The sequence below is a fragment of the Xiphophorus maculatus genome, chromosome 11 (assembly GCF_002775205.1).
Source record: "Xiphophorus maculatus strain JP 163 A chromosome 11, X_maculatus-5.0-male, whole genome shotgun sequence".
Taxonomy (NCBI): domain Eukaryota; kingdom Metazoa; phylum Chordata; class Actinopteri; order Cyprinodontiformes; family Poeciliidae; genus Xiphophorus; species Xiphophorus maculatus.
The window spans coordinates 30,458,573-30,482,009 of NC_036453.1; the positions used below are offsets into that span (position 1 = coordinate 30,458,573).

Below are 23,437 nucleotides of genomic sequence, written 5' to 3' on the forward strand. Positions count from 1 at the left end.
ACATGCATTGTACCAGATTTAGCTCCAGGCTAATTTCATCCTGTATGTTTCCATACTTTTAGCTGCCTTGTAATGGAACACCACCACAGAGCTTGACTGCTCTGCTCGCCCTTTCATCACTGCTCTGATTCTTCCTGTTGTTGCTTCGTTATCTAGAAGCCTCTACTGTAACCACACAGAGCTTCCCTTTTCCTGTTGTGTACAATACATGATTACCAGAAACTCAAAACCAATTGGGAACTCTTAAAGGTTTATGTTAAGATACCCTGGACACACTAAACCTCAGCCTATAAACACTCCTGTTTTCCATGTTTTATGCAAACATAAATGGGGAAGAAACTCCTAATGTCTGTGAAGAATTAGTATGGCCTGCAGCAAATAAAATACTAAATTGTGTTTTTTAAGGAGTAGCAGCAATATTTTTTATTTCTTTATCACATTTTCACTGTCTCACATATAATACATCCAATGTTTTCTGTGTCACATATCATCTGCTTTTAGATGTTAGGGATTGTCCTGTGTCAGTGAGATTTTCTGTATAAATAAAGATAAAAATTTGATCTTTTATCTTTAATTTTTTTTCAAACATTATTTAATTCTAATGAAAAAAATTGGATCACTACAACAAAGATTTGAGCAAAATATTTTCTTGCTTTTTTTCCCCTGTTAACTTTCTCAAGATTAAGAAGTTTATATACATTTCATTGCTATTTCCTTTTTAAAATGTCGAACTTTTGAGAAACATTAACACCATCCTTCCACAAGCCTCTCACAATAGTTTGGTTGAATTTTGGGTGATAGGCCACTTTGCTCGTTCACAAATTTGCACACAACTTTTCCGTAGGACTAAGATAAAGCCTTGTGATTTTCCACTCAATAACATTGACTTTGTTGTCCTTAAGCCTCTTATTTGCTAATTTGACAATTTGCTAGTGACTCATATGTGCCTTGAATTTAATTTCCTGCCTTATGACAGATTTCACTCCAGTATTTCAACATAATGTTTTCTCGTGATACCATCTCTTTTATTCATTGGAAGTGTACTAGTCCCTCCTACATCCATGTAACAATGGTAATTTTTGCCTAGGAGTTTCGTTTTAGATTAATCAGACCACAGCAAGTGCCAGCAAGATCTTTGGTCCTGTGGGCATTTACAGACAATGATCTGTTTTTTTCTTCATGCTCTTAAAGTCCTTTCAGCCTGTATCACTAAAGGAATTTCACTGTGAATACTAACTTTTTAAAATGCTCCTGTTCTTAGTTGACTTGCACTTTTGGATAAATTTTACCCACCCAATGATAACTTGGACTTGTGGAGGTTCAAATTTTTCTTCCTGATATCATAGCTTTTTCATGATGTCACACCAGGAAGCATTCACAGACGTTCTTCTTCTCACGTGACATCATCATCCTTTGGATTTTCCAAATTATTGAAATACTGTAATGTTTGAAATCTGAGTCAAAAAATATATTTTTTAACATATTCATTTTTAACATGCTCAAATCTGTCTTTTACTGATTTGAAAACATCACTAAACATTAAGCTTAATCACCATGAGGAACAAGCTAGCTGGCCTGATAAACCACTTAGAGTAAATGTCAGGGATAATGATATTACTAAAAAATACTCTTTGGGCAGCAGGTGCCTAAGTAGAGCAAAGGTATGTTGCAGTTAAATATTTCCATGTGTTCAGAGAAATGTTCAGCTCACATGAAGCACAGTCAAGATGACCAGGTGGGTACCAGCCACAAGCTAACGTCCGGGCAGAACCAGACACAGTCACGTTTTATAATTTCTTTCATTGTTTTTTACCAGTCTGGTTATAAGATGTTGAAAGACATAGTAAAGTATCAGGTTGAACTTGAAAGAGCAGTAGGCCATTTGGCTTTCCGCCTCTGCTTATGGTTGAGCTCATGAGTAATAGTCCTGGTTTGTGTCCAGTGCCATCTGGTAAATTCCAGCACTGAGAGCAATTTAGCTTGCCAGTTATCTGTGTGTGTGTGTGTGTGTGTGTGTGTGTGTGTGTATTGCACACTCTGACATCCAATAATGCTCTCACATGTATACACACACACACATTTTTTCTTTTCTGCACACACTCATCACGTGAGTTGTGACTGCAGGGCAGTGCTCTTTTCTGAAGGAGAAAGGAAAATGCAGTGTTGTGGATATAACTGCTGTCTTGCAGCCATTCCTGTCCTCATCACAGATGTCTCCTCTGTCGTGTTACTTTGCAAAATTTTGTTAACATAAGACCTAAAGGTGGACTTTTTAGTTTCTAGTTTTAAAATCTATTGAAAACATGCTTCCTTATAAAAGACTTTCCCCATAAAAATAGCTATAAGCTGCAATGTTAACCCTGAGAGAAAAACAGTTCACCTTTGGTAAGGAGATGATCTTGTGCTTTAAAAGGACAACCTAAAAGGTTACAAACAAGCTAATCCTGACAGCGGGGAATTGACTACAGATTGCTGGGGAGAGACCACCTAGGAAAGAGGACACGTGGGGGTTTTTAGAAACGTCGCTGGGAAGAAGGATGGGGCGGTGAGGGGAGAGAAGAGGTCACCCGTTACTGTGCATGGGGATGCTTTACATGACTCCAGGGTTTTCACATAGCAGGGGGGCAGGAAAGCACAGAGGAGGAAGTCACATTGGTGAGACACCCAATGATGGAAGTGAAGGAGAGTAACATGGGGGAGGGAGGGAGCAAATGGTAGGACGAGTGAGAGGAAGGACAGGAGGGCCTTTTATTTAGTGCAATCATCAACCCTCTGTGTGGCCCCTTCACACTGGCAGCATGCTGTTATGTGGGATGGTGGCCTTTGAGTTTGTGTTTTTGCTGGTGGCTGGTTGTCATTATGATGGTTAACTGAACAGACTCAAACAATCAGGTGGAACTTTTGATTATTTTTTTTTGAAAACCAAAACAAGAGTTCACTACACTGGCTTCATTAATTTGGAAACTGTCAAACAGCCAACCACAGGAGTAGTTTCAACATTCTCTATATTATTCCTGTAAATGAGAAACTGCCATGATGTTTCTTCAGTATAATGCTAAGGACATTTTCTTCAGTGATTTTTCCCAATTTCCTATCCTTAAATAACACCTGAAGTGACCAGCATTAGCTGAAATTTGTACTTCAGACTAGCTATACCTACCTTGACGAAGAAAACAAGGGACTGAAATTAACATTTGCATGAGCTGCAATATGTTAAAAATTTATTTTTGTGCAAAAAATAAAAATGCAATTTTATTTGGAAATACCTTCTGAAAAGAGCTATGACGTACATGTGCATGGAAGCAGGAAAACACGAATGAAAAATTACTGATTATTGACTATGATTAACCCAAATAGTCAGACTAGTTTCTTTATATTTACTAAACTGTCCCCACCAATGAAATTTGCCATCAAAGCCACTAATAACATCAATCAAGTTTGATTATTGAAGGCAGTGAAAGGCAATTTAAGTATAATACACTGCCAAAGGTTATATCTTAGTTAGATGCTTCACACATTTCTCATCTTGTTGTTGAGAATAGTTTCTCTTTAAATAGCCTTTTAAGTCTTCACTAAAAATTGCTGACTTTGTCTTTGTCCATCAGTAGCCCTAGTTAGTATTTTATAACTTTGTTTTATAGCCTTTTAAAATGACTTAAAATTCAAATTCTCTTAACCTACAGGTTGCAACATTATCCGCTAACATCACCACCATAGATCATTTTTCACAGCAGGAACTCTTGGAGAAAAAGTGATAAATGGGAGGTCGGTTTAAGTGACCATGTAGTTTTAACGTTTTGCAGAAATCCTGATCAGATCCAGATGTGCTTTCTTAGGTCACCTTTCTGACTTCATGGTGAAGCAGGGAAAGCAAACGTTTAGTATCTACTTTATTCTCCACCATTGTTTTATTCTTAGCTGCAACTAATGGTCACGAATGCAGCCCTGTCCCACTGATTAGCATCTTGGTATTCATGCTTTGTCTCATTTCTGGCTTTAAAACTAGCTGGGAGAGAAGGACAGTCTAGACGCTGACAAAGGATGAAAGGAATCGATTGAAGCATACAAAAGCAATTTCACGTCTTGGCCCATGGCTTCAAAAACAGAGCCTCAGCAGCAATCTCCAGCAGTCATTGGCCAAAAAAAAAAATGTTTGTTCATTTTGTGTGAATGTAAACACCAACTACTCAGCACATAACAGATAAGGACTTTCTGAATTTTAATGCCTTGTTTTGACGTCACCCTTCCTCTTTTTTGGCTCTCATTGACCTTTGCTGTGCTCTTCTTTGAGTCTGTTTCCTTTCATGCTTTTTCTTTTTTTTACATTGGTCCCTCTTGCTCGCCTCCAGTAGTCTGTGTTTCCTCTGTCCTTACAAAACATCAGAACTCATCATCTTTACAATGTTTTCAGTGTGCAGTTGTACAGTGTCAGCAGTTTGGTGTCATTGTTGGACTCTGCAGTTTTGTTTTCACTCTTTTATCATCAATTTTCACTCTCAGTTGATTTTTTCTACCATTTTTTAGTGACTTGGGATTTGCTGTCTAAAAGTTGTTGTGTTTGGTTGTGTTTTCTCTGTGTAACATCCCGAATCGTCTCGTTTTGTCTGGAGGATCCTAAAGCTCTTCACACTACATTCAGTCGTTCAGCCATTCACGCATATGGTGGTGAGGTACGTTGTAGCCAGATGTCACCCATTTTTAGTGACCAAACTCATTTTCTTTTTTAAAATTTTGCTTTTTTTCTAGTTACTCAGGGCGGCACACCCAAGAACTAGAAAATAAAATACATTTTATTTGTCCGTTGTCCTCTGAACAAGTTTACTAGTACTTGTCTTCATTTGCAGTGGAGTAAGTTATCATTAGAGGTTGTTGAGTACTGGGAGACTACATTACTTATTTTTTCCTACAAAAAAAAGAAAAAGAAAATTGGTGAAGGTAAGAAGGTTTCTGCAATAACTATAACTATGTGCATGCTTCTATTTCAAGCTTACAAAGTTAGGCATAGTGATCAATCACAATTAATCATAACGCTAGTGTGTGATTAATATGATTACATTTTTTAATCAATTGACATCACTAGCCAACTGGCAAGTTAACTGTCCTAGGATAAATATTGTCTCCTTGTTGAAAGCAGTAAAAAATTCAATTTGGAAGGGATTTCAACAAAAGGAATTCGAGGGATGATAAACTATTTTGAATTCACATATATCTGTGGTGACAGGCATCATTACAGAAAGTTACCATAATGTTCAACAGCACCCCAAGCATCAGGAAAGTGAATATGTCAAGATTTGGGGAAAAAATATACAATTTTAATTCTTAGAGTAATGACAATTTTCTCCCTGCTTCTAAAGGCTAAAGAAAAGACCCAGCAACCGACTCAAGCAATGAGATGTGCAGCAGTTCAGGGAGCAGATTGTCTTGGTGGCAATCTTCTGTTCAGCCTTATCTTATCAAACCACCCCTTATTAAATAAACAGTAGAGATTTAGCCGCTTGGGAAAGTCTGTGTGGAGGTGTGTGTGAATGGAGGGAGAACAAAATGGACTCCGACGGAGCAAATAAAACATAACTGCTCTAATTGAAGTAGTTCTCAGGCTGCCATCATTTTTCACCACATTTGTAAACAGATTAGTGTTTGGAGCTGTCCAACACCATCATCTTCACATCATTTAATCTGTAAATAACACACATTTACAGTAGATGGAGATCCAGTTCATCTTTCTGCATCTACACTCTGTGTCCTTTTAGTGTGAAGGTTTAAGGAGGACTTTTCTTGTTATGGCTCAGCTCCCATTTGGCATGTTAATTCATTTGGCCCGGTGGGGGTTGAAAAGCCTTTTTTAAAGTGTGAAGTCTCGCTCTGAACTGAGCATTGAGGATGAGGCAAGAGGCAGCTGTGAAGGGGAACCTGCCTCTAGTCCTTCTGACAGCTGTGATCGCTCGCAGGAAGCAGTGTGTGGAAGGCCTGATCAAAGGCAGCTACCTGGCATCTGTGCTAGTCATCGTATGGATGTGTGAGTCCTCAAGGAGAGAGATGACTGGCATCACTATTTGCCTCTGTGGAGAGAGGTGGAGCAGCTGATGGATTAAAGGGTTATTGGTATGTTAACAGGTAGAAGGGGAAGGATGACGAGAGAGCTGCAGCTGAGGTGCAGGAAACCGTCGATGCTGCTTGTGACAGAAAGAGATGCTGGATGTGATGTGGATGGTGTATCAAAGGATGTGTCTATCTGAATGACTGTAGAAAGAAAAGGGCCTGGAGGGAGAAGTGAGAGGTGCAACAGAATGAGACATGAGGCTGATAGTTGAGACAAGTCCTGCTTGTTTCTTCCACAAGTTTAAAAGGAGAAAACCTGGATCTTTGCAAGACAGGCACTTTCACAAACACATCTGAAAAAGAAGCATTACAAAATAATTTTCAAAATTTCAATCTTTACAGAGGAGCTTTTAGAGGAGTGTCTCTTTACTTTAATTAAAAATACCTCAGAATATCTGAAACCTTTGTGAAGATAAGAAAAGATAATTTAAGACTATTAGAAGTGCAGTGTGGCTATTAGCTACTTGTGCAACAAGACACTATCAGGGAGCTTCAGAAAGAGCATCTGATAAAGCGCTGTGGTGTTGTTTCTTTCCATTACTCTTAAAGTAGATTATCTCTTTAATTATTAATACCTCTTGTAGAATGCTTAGCAGGATGGCAGTTTGGTGTTTTATGGTCACTGAGGAAAATACTGACCGTATAAGAAATAGGAAAGTATAGAGTAATGCAGATCAACACCACATCATTCTGGTGAAGATAAAAATGTTGCAGATGCAATAACTTTTAGGTCACTTGTTAGTTTTTTGTTGTTCAATCTTCTGACAAAACATTCAATCTATGGTGATTTCAACAATAGCACAAATAGTTTTAGCATGACATTATTTGATAATCCACTTCCTCATACTTAGACATGAGTAACATATTTTCAACACACCAACTTAAAAAACAAGATACAATGACAGTGTGACTGGAGCTTTCAATTGATCAAACCTGAAATGGATTATTAAACACTTAACATACATTCTTCAAAATGATTTGGTCATAGGTTTCACTGAGTTTGAATTTTTCTAGGAAAATCAAAATGGAGTCAAGCGTGCTTCTGCAAATATGAGGACAAAAGTTTTGCTTGAGTGGCTCTGAATGACAGCTGCAGCATGACCTTTAGAGAAATCTCATTACCATTTTGGAGTGACAAATCCACAAATGGAGCTCAGATTAGGTTTTATTTCCCCCAGCTCGCATATATAGCTTACTTTGCCTAAGTTGTGTAATTGTTTACTTGTTATCACAAATTTCTAATGATAAACATTTAAAACTTTTGCCCCTTGTTCTCTGTGATGTATTTTGTGCAAGAGTCTCAAACAACAGTCAGACGATGAAGAATCAGCAAATTTGCCACATTACAAAACATTTTTGTTGTAAAATTACTTTTCCTGCTTCCAGGAGTTCTGACAAAACACAGTGAGCACAGAGCAGAACAGGACAAAATGGTACAGATGACTAACTAGCTTCATGGCTATCACAAGTGTTGGCATGGCAACCAGCAGAGCATGACTGTCGGTATTGAAAAGAAAAACTAAAGCCTGGATCAGACTGCTTGTCTGGATCCGTCTTTTCACCGTGTGCCGTTTGAAAGTTACAGTTTGTTCAAAGATATAAAGTTTATTTCCTCAAAGTCCAGCACCTATTTTTTTAAGTTTGTAAAAATGATCAATAACTTATTGTTATTTCTATAGCCACATTTTAGGTACTTCTATTTCAGTATTTCATAGGTGAGGGTTCATTTTGGTACCAAAAATGCAGGAAAAATCTGTTTTGGTGTGTTTTGTGAAGTTTTCAACGTGCTTAAATTTGGAGGAAAAATTTAGGAATTTCTTGAAACTACTACACTTTGGTAAAAAAAAAAAAAATTGAAACACGAAGTCTGAAAGTACATCACATATGCATACCTTATAGACAGTGAAGTTATAAATAAACAAACTAGGTAGGTCAAGGTTCTTACTCTGTCAGATGCACCTGTCCTCACACTACAATCAGGCTGGTGCAGTACCAAAAGAAGCTTTAATAATCCTTCCAGCTTTGCTCACTTCACTTGTGCCTTTGTCGCATCATTTCTAACAAGCATTTCACCATTCATTAAAAATAGTCACTTTTTCCTGTTATGTTTCCATTTTGTCATTCACATTAGTTTATATTTTATCCATTTTTCAGTGGGAAAAAACACAATAAAGAAAGGATGCTATTTATCACAATTTTTTTACCTCAACAAAAACAAAATCTGAGTCATTTGTAGGCATCAAGAGCTGTTGGTGTCCATTCAAGTTGCCAAATATAATATTGGCAATCAAGCTGTGAATGCATAGCACTTAAAATATGATAGCCTTATAAAAACTGCGTCCAAGCAGACCTTTGTGATTGTGACAATAAACATGTTGATAATAGGATGAGGGTTGTGATTTGATTTATTCTGCAGCTTCAGTTCTGATGCCTGTAATTATGAATTGAATGACTGCTTTTAGAAGCGATGTCCACGTTAATACTGATATTTTGTAAAAGAGAAATTGTGCACTCTATGTGCAAACAGATTTTGGTGAGAAAAACCAAGAAACGAGAAATGATCATGTCACTTTTCTCCACATTTATCCTACTTTATCCTGACTGTCATTACCAACCTTCAAAATGTTCAAGAAGTTAATGATTACTCTTCTTTGAACTTTTATATTAGTGACGTCAGCTTTATTGCCACCTGCTGGTGCTGCATTGGTATTTCTGACTTTATTTTCCTTTTTTGCTAGAATGTTGATAGAGGAATGAATGTTTGTCAGGTTGCAGCAAATATTAAACTTAAAATGTAAGCTGAAGAAGTTAATGATGTAAAGGAAAGGAAAAATGTGGTCTCAAACCTTTATGTGTTTGTGAATCACAATCTCTGATTTGAAACCCTTGTTTGGTACAAGTTCTGCTTTTTTGGGAACTGCCACTATTTATGGTGTGCAAATATATCAGATTATTGCATATGCTTTGCTGTTCTTTTAAAAAATTGAATAAAATTCAGATAAGGACGAAATATGGTTTGAATTTCTGTTGGATTCAATCTAATACCTAATCGAATTTGCTTCTGCATAGTTTTTTTGTCTTTGTGTTATATTCTTTGTAAGTAAAATTGAAAATGGTGAAATTCTTTGACAGTTCAGAGTTTACTCAACATTATGACAGATCAACTTTGTAGCTGTTGCAACTTGTAGAGAAATACTTAAAAACAGGACAGGAACTGTTTGAATTCTTATGGTAAAATTTGCAGTTTATAAATCAATACATTCAAATGTTTTGGGGGGTTTTGCTCCTCTGTAGATCACAAATGTTTGGTATGTGTCCTCAGCTGCATTCAGTCATGTTTTAGACCTCAAATAACAAATAAAGGCATCACTTTTAATGGAGAAACAAAGATGAGCCTTGTGAAGCTAATTTAAAAACTGATGGAGCAACGCATTCCTTACACGCTCCTACCCAGAGAGGCTCTGAGAGTACAAATCCTTGCCTGAAGCTTTGTTTCTTCTATTTTATCATTCAGCCTCTGTTGCATAACTCCTCTGTAAGTACGTGTGCAGAAGGAAGAGAACATAAACAAAAAAATAACCTATTATTTAATTAGAACTAATCAAAAGTCTTCTTCCCTTAAGGATGCTTAAAATTTTAACTTCTGAGGAAGCGAGGCTGCTGATTCTGAGGTTTTACAATAAGACTTTAAAGATAATAATGTGCCTTCTAATGTGTTTTTAATTAAAGAAAAAACTCCCTTCATCACATTTATTTGTGAATGGTGGCGAGTTATTACAGTATACAGAATGCCAACCTGGATGCTCTTTTCTTTCAACACAGTTTGTTCACACTTTGTCACACAAGCAGCTTAATATTGTTTGCTGTTATTAAGCAGTGCTAACAGCTTTACGTCAGTGCCAGACAACAAAATGTGCCAATTATATGCACAGGTTTACCTACATCATACTACATTTAAGTTTACTGCCTAATAGTCTCCAAATCTGATGTGCAAGTGAATCCAGCTGCTCACTTATAACAACTCCTTTGCTCTTAAGTTCATTCATACAGTTAGCCATCCAAGCTCACTGCTTAGGCCGCTCTAACATATTCCCACAGGAAGCCTTCCCACTCTATAATTTGTTGACTGCTGCAGAGTGTCTAAAGAGCAGCAATACTCCTTAATGCACTTGTAAACAGAGGCCCACAGATGCACACAATCTATTGCCTCGAGAAAGATTTGAGAGCTGTAGTCGGGCTGCAGTAATTACAGGCAGCATTGAATTGAGCTCTGCTCTTTTTGCAAACAGTGTTTAGCAGAAGAGGGGCTCGCTTGCTTTCCATGTTCACACGGTGTGGCGCTCTGAGACATCGTTGCGATGTATCTGAATGCTACGCAGTGAGAGGTCTGCAGACCTTTGAGCCGCGTCATCAGCTTTCCCGGTACAGACTGTGTTTTTTTACTCTTATGATTTCAGAATTAAGAATGGAGAACAACTCAAAGTTTTAGCATTCTGACAGTTTACAGCTGCAGACACTTTCACATCCTCAAATTGCAACAGAGAAGTTGCACACTCTGTTCCCCCTTCTTTAGAACCCTCCACAAACTCTGCAAAGCAGTGGAGCGTGCACTTGACATATGGCTGACATTCATGCGCAATTAGCATTTTGTCTGTAGATATGCATGTGTTGAAGCATGAAGTGGTGCCCTACCCAATACTCGAAGCTTGTGTATTGGAGAAAATAGATTCTAATTGAATATCCTTCCTTTGGCTGCTTTGAAACCTCATTACCGGCCCTTTACTGAGGAGAATCCAGGAAGAAGGCGCAGTGACCCTCAGGGAGAGATGAAGGAAGGATGGAAGAGTAGCTTAAGTGAAGCACAATGCCAGGCAAAGGTATTAATACTCTGATCACTTCACTTTGTCATGTTACAACTTAAAACCTGTAGTTTATTGAAATTTTATAGACGTACAGCAGAGATTCGCCAGTGTGACTACAAATTATTTGCTGACAAAAGTTTTCTTTTTCTTTCATAGAGCAAATAATAAAATAATTTTTAAAAAAAAGCAGCTTGGGAAGCTGAAATATCCAGGCACAATGCTACTTAACACGCTACTGACTGGTGTTTGCAAAGCAGCCAATCCAGAGGCACCATTCATTTGATGCTGATTGGCTATAACCCAAAGAGCCAAGATAAGGAAAAGGTCAATGATAGTTGCTACCAGTGTGCATTATAATGCATATTAAAGTATATGTTGGTGTTTTAAGTATTAAAATAGGCAGTTAAAGTCATTTTTAGACTCAAGAGTGGCAAAATATATGGTTTTCAAATGTCTATTATTCTATAGCTATATAATATTTTTCTTACAAATTTCACTTGCCATTCTCTGTCAGACTACAACACAAAATCCTAATAAAATACAATAAAGTTTGTGCCTGTAACCTGTCATAAGTTAAAAGGTTTGAAATGTTGCATTACAAAGGACGGTACATTCAGTTCAGGATACAATAATAGTTGTGGAAGAGAGGAGCTCTCACTTTCAGATACAAGCTGGTGAAAACAAAAATCACATCTAGAAAAAAACAGCAGAACTGACTCCCAATTTGCATCATGTCTCCACCCAACCGAAGTCCAAACCTTCCTCACGCCCTCCTTCACAATTATGATTCAAACGTCCACATACATTTATGTTTTTATTTTACTGGCTGTTTAAAAGGGAAGACAAAACAGCAAAGATGATATTCTTAGTTACATATGTTTCTGCTGTGCAGTTTGCTTCGAGGACAGAGTAAAGTGTCTGAGCCCAGCTCTGTGCCTCTTGATATTCTAGTCTTGCACATCGCCCTACTGTACGCTGTGCAGACTCGGAGCCTGACGGAGTGAGGCAGAGTGAGTTTCAGAGTGAAGCAGGGAGACGGAGCGAGTGAAAGGATGCGAAGATCGCTGCGAGGAGAGGAAGCAAAAACCATGTGACGAGGAAAGTGAGCAAAGGGTGTTGGGCTTGGGGAGGGGGCTGGCGAAGCTATCTTGTAGGTGTTATCAGGTTAAGCCTCCCACGACTGACTGTCGCCATGGTGATGCCATGGTTACGGCCAGGTGTTCCGTCAGGAAGAAGCGAGCGCGTCTTTGTGTGAAAGGGCTTCTTCAGTGACTTTCTTTGTTCTGGGTGCCAGTGTGGGCAATAGTTCAGCTGTGACATTCAGCTGTTACTTAGAAGTACGACTTTGTCATCTTAGTAGTTGAAGCTTTTTTTCACAAACTACAACAGCGAGCAAAGGAGGGTTTATTAATCTTGCCTAATTTTTCATATAGCTATTTTTGGCAGCTTAGTAGGCAAACAAAGTGCCAGTTATTCATACCCATTCAACTTTTTAGCACTTTTTGACACCTCCACCACTGTCTTAAGTGTGCTTTTGGGGATTTAGTTAGTTCTAGCACCTTAAACTGCAGATGCCAACTGTGGAGCTCAGTCAGATTGGATGGAGAGCATCTCGGAGCAGTAACCGGTCTGGACTTTGACTAGGCTACTATTCTGATTAGCTTAAGTTTATGTAAATATCTTGATAAGTTAGCAGTTCTCCATGATTTCTATTTTTCAAATGATGATGAAGTGCTTTTGTTCAGAAAAGGTCCACTTTTCTCTCATAATAAGCCAATCAGACTTTGTTCAATTATCTCAAAGTATTTTCATTATAAGATAAGCTCATGCTTAATAGTGACAAAAACGATAATCAGTGGCGGCTCTATATATTGATTGTCCACTGCAGTGTGTAGATAGAGAGTAAGAGGCTGTGTTTTAATCTGTTTTGTGTGTGGGTGGGTTTGTTTACGTCTCTGTTTGCCTTGTCCGAGCTTCAATTTATAAGCTGATTTGGCAGCATGTTTACAGAGATCTCGGTTTCAATCCGTTGGTGTTAGCCCTGTTACATCACCGTGCGGGAGAAGTTGTATATGATTTCTGCACGCACACGTGTGTGCGCGTGAACCGGGCAGGGGGTGTGTGGCGTCCAGGCCGCAGCACATGGAAACACACTGCCGACAATGACACACGTGCTTTCTCCATGTGTGCACCGTAGGCTAGACGCACATATAGAAATAAGCAAAAGGCAAACACGCACACACAGCAGTGAATAATACTCCTGTTACGGCCGTTTTCTGCCTCAATGCTGCACATAAATGATGCAAAATATAAGAAATCCCTGTTAACATCTGCATTTTTAATAAAAAATGTGAAAACATGAGGCATTTAGGGAGACTTTAGCATATTTACTGGTTTATGCATACAGTATTTATGGTGAAGTTACTCAGACTAAATAATTTTAAAATTCTGTTAAGAAAACTAAATTGTATTGACTACTGTACAATGGGTTACTATGAATGCTCCTCAAAATTTGACTTGAAACTCTGACCTTTCTTCATAAAAGGAATGCAGTATTAGTACCCCTGAAAATTAAAGCAGATATTTGCAATAGCCTTGACATATATCATCAGCTTATGCTGTCACACACTAGCTACAATTAAAGTTTTTTTTACATTTAGGCTTTTAAGAACTTGTTTTAACAAAGTTTTTCCATGTCAGAATGCATATATTTTCAGTAAAGTAAAAAAAAACTGGTTGCAGAAGCTTAGTGATGAATTTATTGTACAACCAGAAATAAACTGTTTAAACTAGCTTATTTATAGGTTTAATATTTGGTAAATATGTATTAAGGAGTCTAAGTCAGGCTTCCGCCTTGCCACTGTTAAGCACGGTGGTGGAGGCATCCTACTGAGGGACATTTTGCTGCCATTCACTCAAATGCATTGCACAAAGCCAGTGTAAAAAAGAAGTGGATGATTACCCAGATAAGCAGCTAGACGGTTTAATTGTGATCCAACAAGAAAATGATCTCAAACACACATCTAAACTTAATAAAGATTGGACAAAGCAAGCTAACATTAGGCTGCTGGAATGACTTTCCCATACTGACAATTTAAACTGTGTCTTTCCCAGGGAAGCAACCATTTTAAATGAACTCTTCCAATTATGGCAAGAAATGAGGTTGAATATACAGCACTTCCATAATTATATCAGAAGCTAGTTCATGCCTTGATACAACTTGCTAAAAGACATTTAACCAAAGATTAGGAGGTTGTGTACTTGGATATCTGAGCCTGCAGGTGAGTTTGACACTTTGTGGATTCAATTTTTTGATTAAAAGTATGTAATAGGAGTCACTGAAGTTGTATCGCCAATAATAAGAAATCATTAAAAGGACAAAATAAATGCAACTTTAATACCTCAAGATGATGCGAACTTCTACTGCACTTTTTAATGTTCATCTTCTAACAGACATGTCATTACAGGCCCTCTTATTCCCGCTTTACGTGGGAACCTGTTGAGCTGCCAGTAAGAGACAAAGCTGGGAACTGAAAGTATAAAATATATATATATAGTTACAGTAGGGAGGAGGAAGTTTGGGAGACAGATTGGAGTTGATTCAGCGGAAGGATGCTCCACAGGGTTTCCATATCCTCCTCCCGTTTCCTATTAAATTACTTTGCTTGAACCTGTATGCCTGCCGATTCAACATTAAGTATGAGATATCTGTTTTCCACTGTGGTGTTCATTTTTAACATTTGCATTATTGAACCCTAAACTCATTTCTAAAACATTGTGTGTCTTTTGCTCTGTGTTACAGATAAATCTGCGGCTTATTCTGGTCAGTGGAAAGACGAAAGAGTTCCTCTTCTCTCCTAACGACTCGGCTGCAGACATTGCAAAACATGTTTATGACAACTGGCCGATGGGTGAGTAGCCCCTTCTTTTCCCTTTATTTATTACTGTAATTACATTTTTGTACTGATACATGTGCCACATAATATATTTCACTCTATCATTGTTGGGCTTGGCTTTAGAGTCTATTTGAAGCAGCAAACTGTACCGTCTATAAATGTTGTAGAAAAAGAATATTTTAAATGGGCCTCCCTGTCAATATTCAGTCAAACACTTTTTTCACTTGCTTCAATTCTGATTATGAATTTTTACCTGGACAATTTATTAAGACAATTTATCAAAGACCTAAAAAAGCGTCTTTGACCTCATTATAAACAGTTTTGTTACTGTGCTTATTTTTCTTAGTTAAAACCAATTAAAACTACCAAAGAGTATACAAGGGGATGGTAATAACATCATTTCTTGGCAACAGCAAGGCGATTCTCAAAGAACTGTTGTCCAAAAATCCAGTGATCCACTTCAAAATGATGCATCCCTCTGCTCCTGTGTCAGGCTTTTAAGACTTACATTCATTAACCACTGATTTTATTTTATTTTATTTATTTAGTTGTTTTTTATTTTAGATGTGATATTTCTGTTATTATCTTTTGGTTTGATCTCTTCTAAAAATGTTTCAGCAGCCTTATGTGGCTATCACATCAATGATGCAAAAGTAGCTTTTTGATGCCTGTAAATTTCAGTTATCCTTTATCTTCATATGGAAACAAGTAAAGAAAGAAGAACCAACTTTATAACAGGCAGTGAGGGACAAACTAGCAAAAGACCTGATGTAAAATTGATTTCTTGCCACAATATCTGTTGTTGCTAGGACATAATTTGGTTTTTGGATTGGTTTATTTGGTTACTTTTTGCTTGACTGATACATTTCATAATAAAATTATTTAAAAATGGTTAGTTATTACAACTGGACTTTAAAATTACTTTAAATACCACAGTAAAACCTCTTAATAAACAGTAAATTATAGTTCAGCTCCTCAAAGTTAAATATAGGACAGAGAAAATGTTTTTTTTTTCACAGCCTTGATTTTCTCACTTTAAGACCACTATAATTCCCATTTCTTTTAAGTAAATCTTAACTGAGAGGTGTTTAATTCCAGTCCCTAGGGGTCTTTGTCCTGCATGCTTCTCTGCTGCAACATACCAGATTTAAACATGGGAATTACCTCGTAATCATGGCAGCAAGTTCTGTAAAGGCCTGTTAATGACCCATGATTTAAATCAGGTGTGTTGAAGCAGGAACCCATATTTAAAACATGTAGGTCACCAGCTCTTGATGACTGCCATAAGACATTGCTGCCTTTAAACGGTGCAATTCAGTTCAGCTTCTTTTAGTAGCTCAGCTGCAATATTCCTATTTTAATTTAAGATGCGCTCTGAAAAAGTGTTTTTAATTAAACAAACAAACCAAAATATCAAAAAATAAACTGAACTGCAGTGTAAGTGAAGCGTCAAGCTTAGCTGTGATGAAATCACCTGCTTTTACACAGTTTCAGACAAGACTGTTACATTAGTTTAGTGTGTTTTGATATTTTCAAAGTTCAGCACACTTCATGAGCTCCTCTGCTGAAGTTAGAAATCATTTAAGCAGCTGAAGCCTGTGTGTTGCAGATGAAAAAAATGAAAAAGCATTCAGGACAGTACTTAGGATGGAGGATGTCTCTGGGCACCTGATCCCAAACATAACCTTCCCTCACATATTCTGGTCTTTTCTTTGTAAAACTGTATTTCTTATCCTTATTTTAACAGTTTAAACACCAAATACATGTTAATACACATTAAAGGAAACATGGAAACTCTGTTAGTGCTATTCCAGAAGCTAATATTAGGTTTTCCTCATCTCTGCTCTTGGGATTACAGCCAATCTCCTGGATTGGCTAATAACGTGACAATTAGCATTGTACCTGGGTATTTCAACTTTCCAAGCCGCATTGTCTTTTGAATATTTTACATAATGCTCTACAAAAGAAATCCTCAAATAAGAGATTTTCTGCAAATAGGCAGAGGTCAAGAATTATTGAAGTGTTCTCACATTTATAACTCAGATCTATTTTTGAAGACTGTAGAACGAAGTTTTTATGCATCTGATGTTTTCATAAAGCCTCCAACTTGCTAATGCAGTGTAATTTTTACCAATTAGCACACTGTTGTCTAAGCAAAAGCTATTTTTAAACGTCCGTCTCTCTAGGTAAGTGAGAATCTATGTAGATCTTTGGTGTTAAGTAACAGAAGTGAACTCCTTTTCCCTTGATTATCATTGCACCCAGGAATGTGGGATCTCAGTAATAACATCCACCCTCTTAAATGCTGCTGCTGCTCCAGAGATAGAAGCATTTGATACTCCTGATCCTGAACTTAACCAAATGTGGCATTTTCCCACGGAGCTGGGAGCGTCCTGCTTTTGTAAAACGCTAAAATACAAAAAAGGAAAAAAAATCCCACAAATTTCCCAGATGATGTTGAGTTCTCCTCAACAACCAGAGTCTCCTGTTTGGGAAGCGCCCCATGTTCCTCCCAGACAACAGATTAGTCGGTTAGCAACAACACTCTCAACTCAGCGAGAGACAAACATCTGGTGGCCAGACTCTGCTTCTGTGAAACTCCCTCCACTGTTTTTCACTCTTGCGTTTTTTTTTTTTTTTCAAATCCACACCTTTGGCTCTTATTTTACTGGATTTCTTTCTACAATCCTGCAGCACCTCTCACAAAGACAAATGTTTTACTTTTGTGTGTAAAATTCTATTTTTTCTGGGACAGTTTTATGACTGTAAACCATGTTTCCATTTACTTTTGATTTCCTTTGCATGGTTTGTTTTCTGAACCTGTACGTCTTAGTTGATATGAAATTCATTTACTTTTTCCATTTAGTTTTGAAAAATTTAGAGAAGAAATATAGCACACAGGCTAATATTTCCTTTCATCTGTCTCCATAATGTTTTTTTCCCCGTCTGTTTCCTTCTGTTTCTGTCAGACTGGGAAGAGGAGCAAGTCAGCAGTCCAAACATCCTGAGGCTGATCTACCAGGGACGTTTTCTACACGGCAACGTAACACTAGGAGGTGAGAAAACACCGGAGCTGCTGCCACCCAGGGAAAAACGCTTGAGCGCTCACAGACATCACGCAGAAATCACAGCAGTTTGCTGCTGGAAACTTCTTTGCTGTTCTCATCTTTTTCCTGAGCCAGAGAACAGAGGTACCTCAGTGCTCTGGACAAGCCTGCTTTGATGGAGGGAGGGGCAGTGGAGCTCGGGGAACAAGAAAAATCAGAAAAAACACTGTAGACTGGCATTGGAGGAGACCTTGGGAAGGACAAAGAAGACACAGGGAGGAGGGAGGGAACGGTGGCTTCAAAATGAAAACGACCAGCAAAAAAAAGAAAAAGAAAAGAAAGATAGGATGCTCGTTTTTGCAGCAGCCACACCTTGCTTCCATTCAGCTTAAGGCCTCTTATTTTTAACCATCCTTTGTTCGTTTTAAAAAATTGAATCCAGTAAAGCATCCTTAACATACTCTTCCCACATGTCGCACTGGTTTTATTGCTGGTGTGAGATGTTAAGAGGAAATCCTCTTGCTTCTAAGCCAAATCATTTAGGGGTTCTAAAATGTAAATATAGATTTAGTTAGCATTTTTGGAGGGGATGGCTTCAGTCAAGGTTTTTTTTTTTTTATGTCTAACAAAAAAAGATTTTCATTATCAATTGTTGTAGTCAGGGACTCGCTTCTGGGCCCAACATCCTTTTTTTACTGGGTTATGGGCCTTTTCCTGGGCATACATAAAATTTAAAAAGCCAGTCTATTTATACAATGGCTTATTGGTAAGGTTTTTACTCTTATTGCATTTACAAATCAATCATCATCCACAAAATCTGTCTTTTTTTGCCCCCAACAATTACAAAAAGAATGTTTAATGAATAAAATAATGACAGTTAAACACATAAAACAAGTGATTTTATAAATATTCACCCCCTTTAAGTCAGTATTTACTAGATGCACCTTTGGTTGCAATCATAACACGCAGACTCCAGAACATATACCCCAATAAAAATACCACTATAAAGTCTTCAAACCGTTTCTGTGTAGCTTTGACTGGATGCTTTGGCTTGTTGTTTTGCTGTAAAATAAATGTCCTCTGAAGTAGATGGAAACAAATTGTCCTCCACGATGCCCAAAAAGCTCCACTTTGGTCTCGTCAGACTAAAGAATTTTCTTCCACTTGACCATGGAGTCTCCCACATGAAACTCTAGTTGAGCTGTAATGTAATGAACAGTGGCTTTCTAATTGCCATTCTCCCAAAAAGCTTCGACTGGTGGAAAAACCTAAGGAAACGGTTTTAGTACGCTCCGTCTCTCCCTGATAAAGCTTGTAACTCCTACAACTCTTTTAGAGGTGTCCTCTGTCCTTTCTTGGCAGATTTACACATCTGAGATTGTACGGATTTAACTGAAATCCAAGTTTCAGGTTCACTGTCTTAGACATTTTTTTGTGTGTCCATCCCCAACTTGTACTTTTACTTGGTTGTTCTTTTGGCTTCGTGCTGCAATGCATTGCAATGCGAGAATTGCGGATTTAGCAGTGAATGGACCTTTCAGACTAATTCCCAGATGTGCTTAATTCTTAAAAGTATCTGTGAGTTTGTTATAAAAAGGTCGAAAGTGTTCAGGTTGCAATTAAAATACAATAAATTGTTAAAAAAATGTCCTTGATAATTTAAAATGAGAAATCTTCCAGAAATAAGTCTCAGTCTGATTCGACATTCAATGCCTATTGTATAACTAAATGAGAAAATGTATAAATATATTCCATTTTTCCTAACATTTGTTCTTTACATTTTGGTGGTTTCCTAATGATTGGTTAAGTTTGGGAAGAATTTTTAAAAATGCTAAATGTTTAAATATTACTTTAAAGCTCATATTAATTGAATATGACTTTTAATTCTGTATGTTCTGTATGTATTTTTTTTATTAAGTGTTAATCTTTTTTAAAGAAACTGAGCAGTTAAAGAACTAAAGAGAAGCTGAATTAGTCAATAGGTGGCGCTATTAGTTATATGTCTTTATAATATTGCATCCATTTCTGTAACTTTCAGTTAGAAAGACTTTATCATTCAGCCACAGACCTGCCTGCCTGAAACGGGTTAATTTTCTCTACAATGCAGCACAACCCTTTCAAGTCCGTTTAATTTGTTCTCAGCTCTGGCAGGCTATTGAGGAGTGAAATGATACTGATGTTGGATGACATTGCACTGGCTGAAAATGACCTTTACATCCTTCTTCTTTCCTCTCACCAGCCCTCAAGCTGCCCCTGGGGAGGACCACGGTGATGCATTTAGTTGCCAGAGAGACTTTGCCTGAGCCAAATTCCCAAGGTAACGAGCTCTCCATCTTCCCTGTTTCCATTCAGAGGGCTTTTCCACAAGCTCAAGAACTTTTAAATATTCCACTCTCAGTCATTATTTATTTCTACACATGGTTTCTATTTCAGGAACAGCCAGTAGTACAAATAATTGGCAGTTATAGGTTTTGCTCCCAAGACAACAGCTTATTGTGCAGATTATAGATCTGATATAAATCACATAAGATGGCAGGTTTCCTGTAGATTATTGTACGTTGGTTCCAACAACTCAGGACTGATCAATTCAAATGCAAGTTTTAGTTGAAATCAAATAGATTTTTGTTAGAAAAACATCACTCTTGTTTATAAATATTCCTTAAAAAAAATGTAGGGAAATGTAGAACTTAATGGTTTGATTTAAGATGATTGTTTGTTGTCTCAGGTTTTAATGTGCCAGGTTCTAAAATAATTTAAATCTAATTTGAAGCAACATTACATTGTTGTGTATTAATCAAAGATAAAGCTAACACATACATTTAACTTGGCCTCATTTCTTACCTGGATAAATTAAGCCATCCTGAGTAGACCATGAAAAGTTAACTAATATGTTGGTTAAACTGCAACTCAATTCCTTTTCTTAGACACTTTGCTGAATCATTGTTTGTCCGTGTGATGGCGCTTTATGTGTGTGTTTGTGTTTAGGTCAAAGGAATAGAGAGAAGACTGGGGAGAGCAACTGCTGCGTCATTCTGTAAATACACACCTGCGCTGCCAGCCCTCCGTTCTGCTAGTCCGTTCACGCCGTCAATGTCCTGGACCCGTTGAGCTTGTCCTCTGTCCTGGAGCCTGTCTGCCACCCGGATGCACCCACTAACCCCCCACACCCCAACACCCACACACACACCCCCACACACGCCCACCCCCACATGCACACATGCCTCCTTATCACCACTCACCCCCTTCATTCACACATTTACAGGCTAAATAGGATGTCAGCAGGCTCAGGCTAATCCAAGACCGAATTGGGGAGCTGGAAGTTGATTAATAATAGAGTTGATTCCTATGCTATACTTGATTTGTTGTTTTTAACTGAAAAGTAGAAAAAGGAACTGGATTTGCATGTGTTTTTTCTTTCTCTTTGCTTTTTTCCTAAACCTTCTGCCATACACTGTCACACCTCTAATCGCCATCTTCAGCTGGTCAGCGGAGTCGGCTTCTGGCCGAAGCTTCGCTCCGGCTTCTTCTCGTTGCAACACAGCGGCCAAGTTTGTGTGTGTGGCCTTGTTTTCTCATGTAGACCGGCTGAGAGTTTTAATGTGACGCTGGGTGTAAAACCTTATGTGTTTGTCTGAAAGCACCTCAGTGCAGCACAGGAAGCGTAAAACGTGCCTGATCAGCGAACTCGAACCAGGACTCACTCACTCCCTCTGAACACATCTGTGTCCTTTTTAACTGCCCTCCTCTATATGTGCCCTTAAAGGTCGCAGGACAGAATAACAAACCTGTGCAGAAATAATCCTGTTTTTAGCCAAATAGAAACAAGTATACAACCAACCAGTGTTGGCGGACCATCGTCTTTGGAGATTTAGTTCTAGCAGTCCATGAGTATTACTGACCAACTAAACTGGTGATTTATTAAAGCATTATGTGAATTTTTCTCCCTCTCCTGCAACATCCCGATCTCATCACTTTGCTATCAGTGTTGTGAAGGATCTCTGAGACGTCACCGTAAGTTTGAAAATGCTCCCTCCTTGTCTTAATTCTCTCTTCTTACCTCTCCTTCAGCATTAATGAGTCTATTTTGCACAACAGAAGCATGTGCTCTTTCATCAGATTGAAGCAAATGTATGAAATGAGTTTTATTTTATGTTTCCAATGGAAGTAATGTTCCAAACTGAGGTTAACACATGTAGAATATATTTAATATGAATCTTTATCTAGAACATGGAGATTTTAGATCTTGGTGATATCCATTATATTGGTGTTTAGTCGATGATTGTGTATATGGTTAGCTTCTAGCCAGTTCACAGTCACTCACTGACAATGTCTTTGTGTTTAACAGCAGCAAATCCTCCCTAATTGTTCATGGACTGATGGGTTTTTATTTTCTTTTCTTCTGTCCAGTTTTCTTTTTTCATTTGTTTGTAATTTAATGTAATCCAATTTTTTGTGTTTTTTTTTTTTTTTTTTGCTTTAAAGAATTGCTTTGTAACAGCACTAGGTCTTAAAAATATTGTTTATATTGATCAGGGTTCAAATCTGTACAGAGAAAAAATGTTTTGAAACCAGTTGTAAATAGCACTAATGCTCTCTCTCCCCACCCCTCCAAATCTTCAAAATACATCTGTAAACTAAATAAAGGTTATTGAAGTGCACTTTGTTCTGTCGTTCTTCACAGCCCATTAACTCTTAGTTATACACCGGTGTCCCTCTCATTCTGGAAAAGAATGAAAGTTTTTGAAATTACATTTTACATCTGGATAAGTATGGGAAAAAAATAGTCTAAAACAATATTTGTAGTTTCTGACTTTATTCCTTCTTTCATTTCTCATCCATCCACCCATTTGTTCCTTTTCCATATGTTTTTTCTTACTTATTTTGCATTTAATTCCTGACATCAGTGGAAATGTCTTTTTTATATACATTACATTTGGATTTCTACTTTAGATGATGATGCAAAAACCAAAACTCAGGTAACACAGTCTCCAGAAATAGTAACACTAGGAAAACACTAGATATATGAGTAACACTAGAAAAAGTGGAGACTTCAACTTCTTCTGCCATTGTCCTGTAGAACAGCTGGTTACCATGGAAACTGAGATAAACTGGATGACAGACATTACTGACAAAGATATCAAAGTCTCTCTGCAGCTCAGGTTCTAAATTGATTGATTTCCTAGATCTAGCAAAAAATCATACTTCATCAGTGTCCTAAATTAAAGATTATTTCATTATTTTAATAATGTTGTAATGAAACATCATTCCCATGTCTGGGCCTTCTAACAGTAGTAACCCATAACTCAGCTCTTATAGCTGAGTTTGTAATGCATCTGAGAAATAAGACATATAAGCAGCAGAAGTCAGTCTGACGCAAATCAGGAAGAAAACCTGAAGAACTGCTATAAATTTAGATAAATAATAATGAATGAATGCAGGAGACCTAGGGGAGGGTTTCAAAGACTGCAGTTGGTAGGACACTGTTCATCTGTGAAAACACATCTGCATAATGATAATAGAAGTCATTTTGGTG

The 23,437-nt window shown here is 37.7% G+C and overlaps 1 protein-coding gene across 1 annotated transcript in view; it reads left to right on the top strand.

Annotated features, from left to right (window-relative positions):
- The window catches only part of ubl3 (ubiquitin like 3), a 36,740-nt gene extending 14,178 nt beyond the window's left edge, over positions 1-22,562 (top strand). The window contains exons 2-5 of the mRNA XM_005808420.2: positions 14,764-14,872; positions 17,827-17,913; positions 20,144-20,221; positions 20,890-22,562. Coding sequence (XP_005808477.1) covers positions 14,764-14,872; positions 17,827-17,913; positions 20,144-20,221; positions 20,890-20,942 — 327 coding nt within the window. The 3' untranslated portion in view covers positions 20,943-22,562. The remainder of the gene's footprint in view (positions 1-14,763; positions 14,873-17,826; positions 17,914-20,143; positions 20,222-20,889) is intronic.
- Positions 22,563-23,437: the final 875 nt, after the last annotated feature.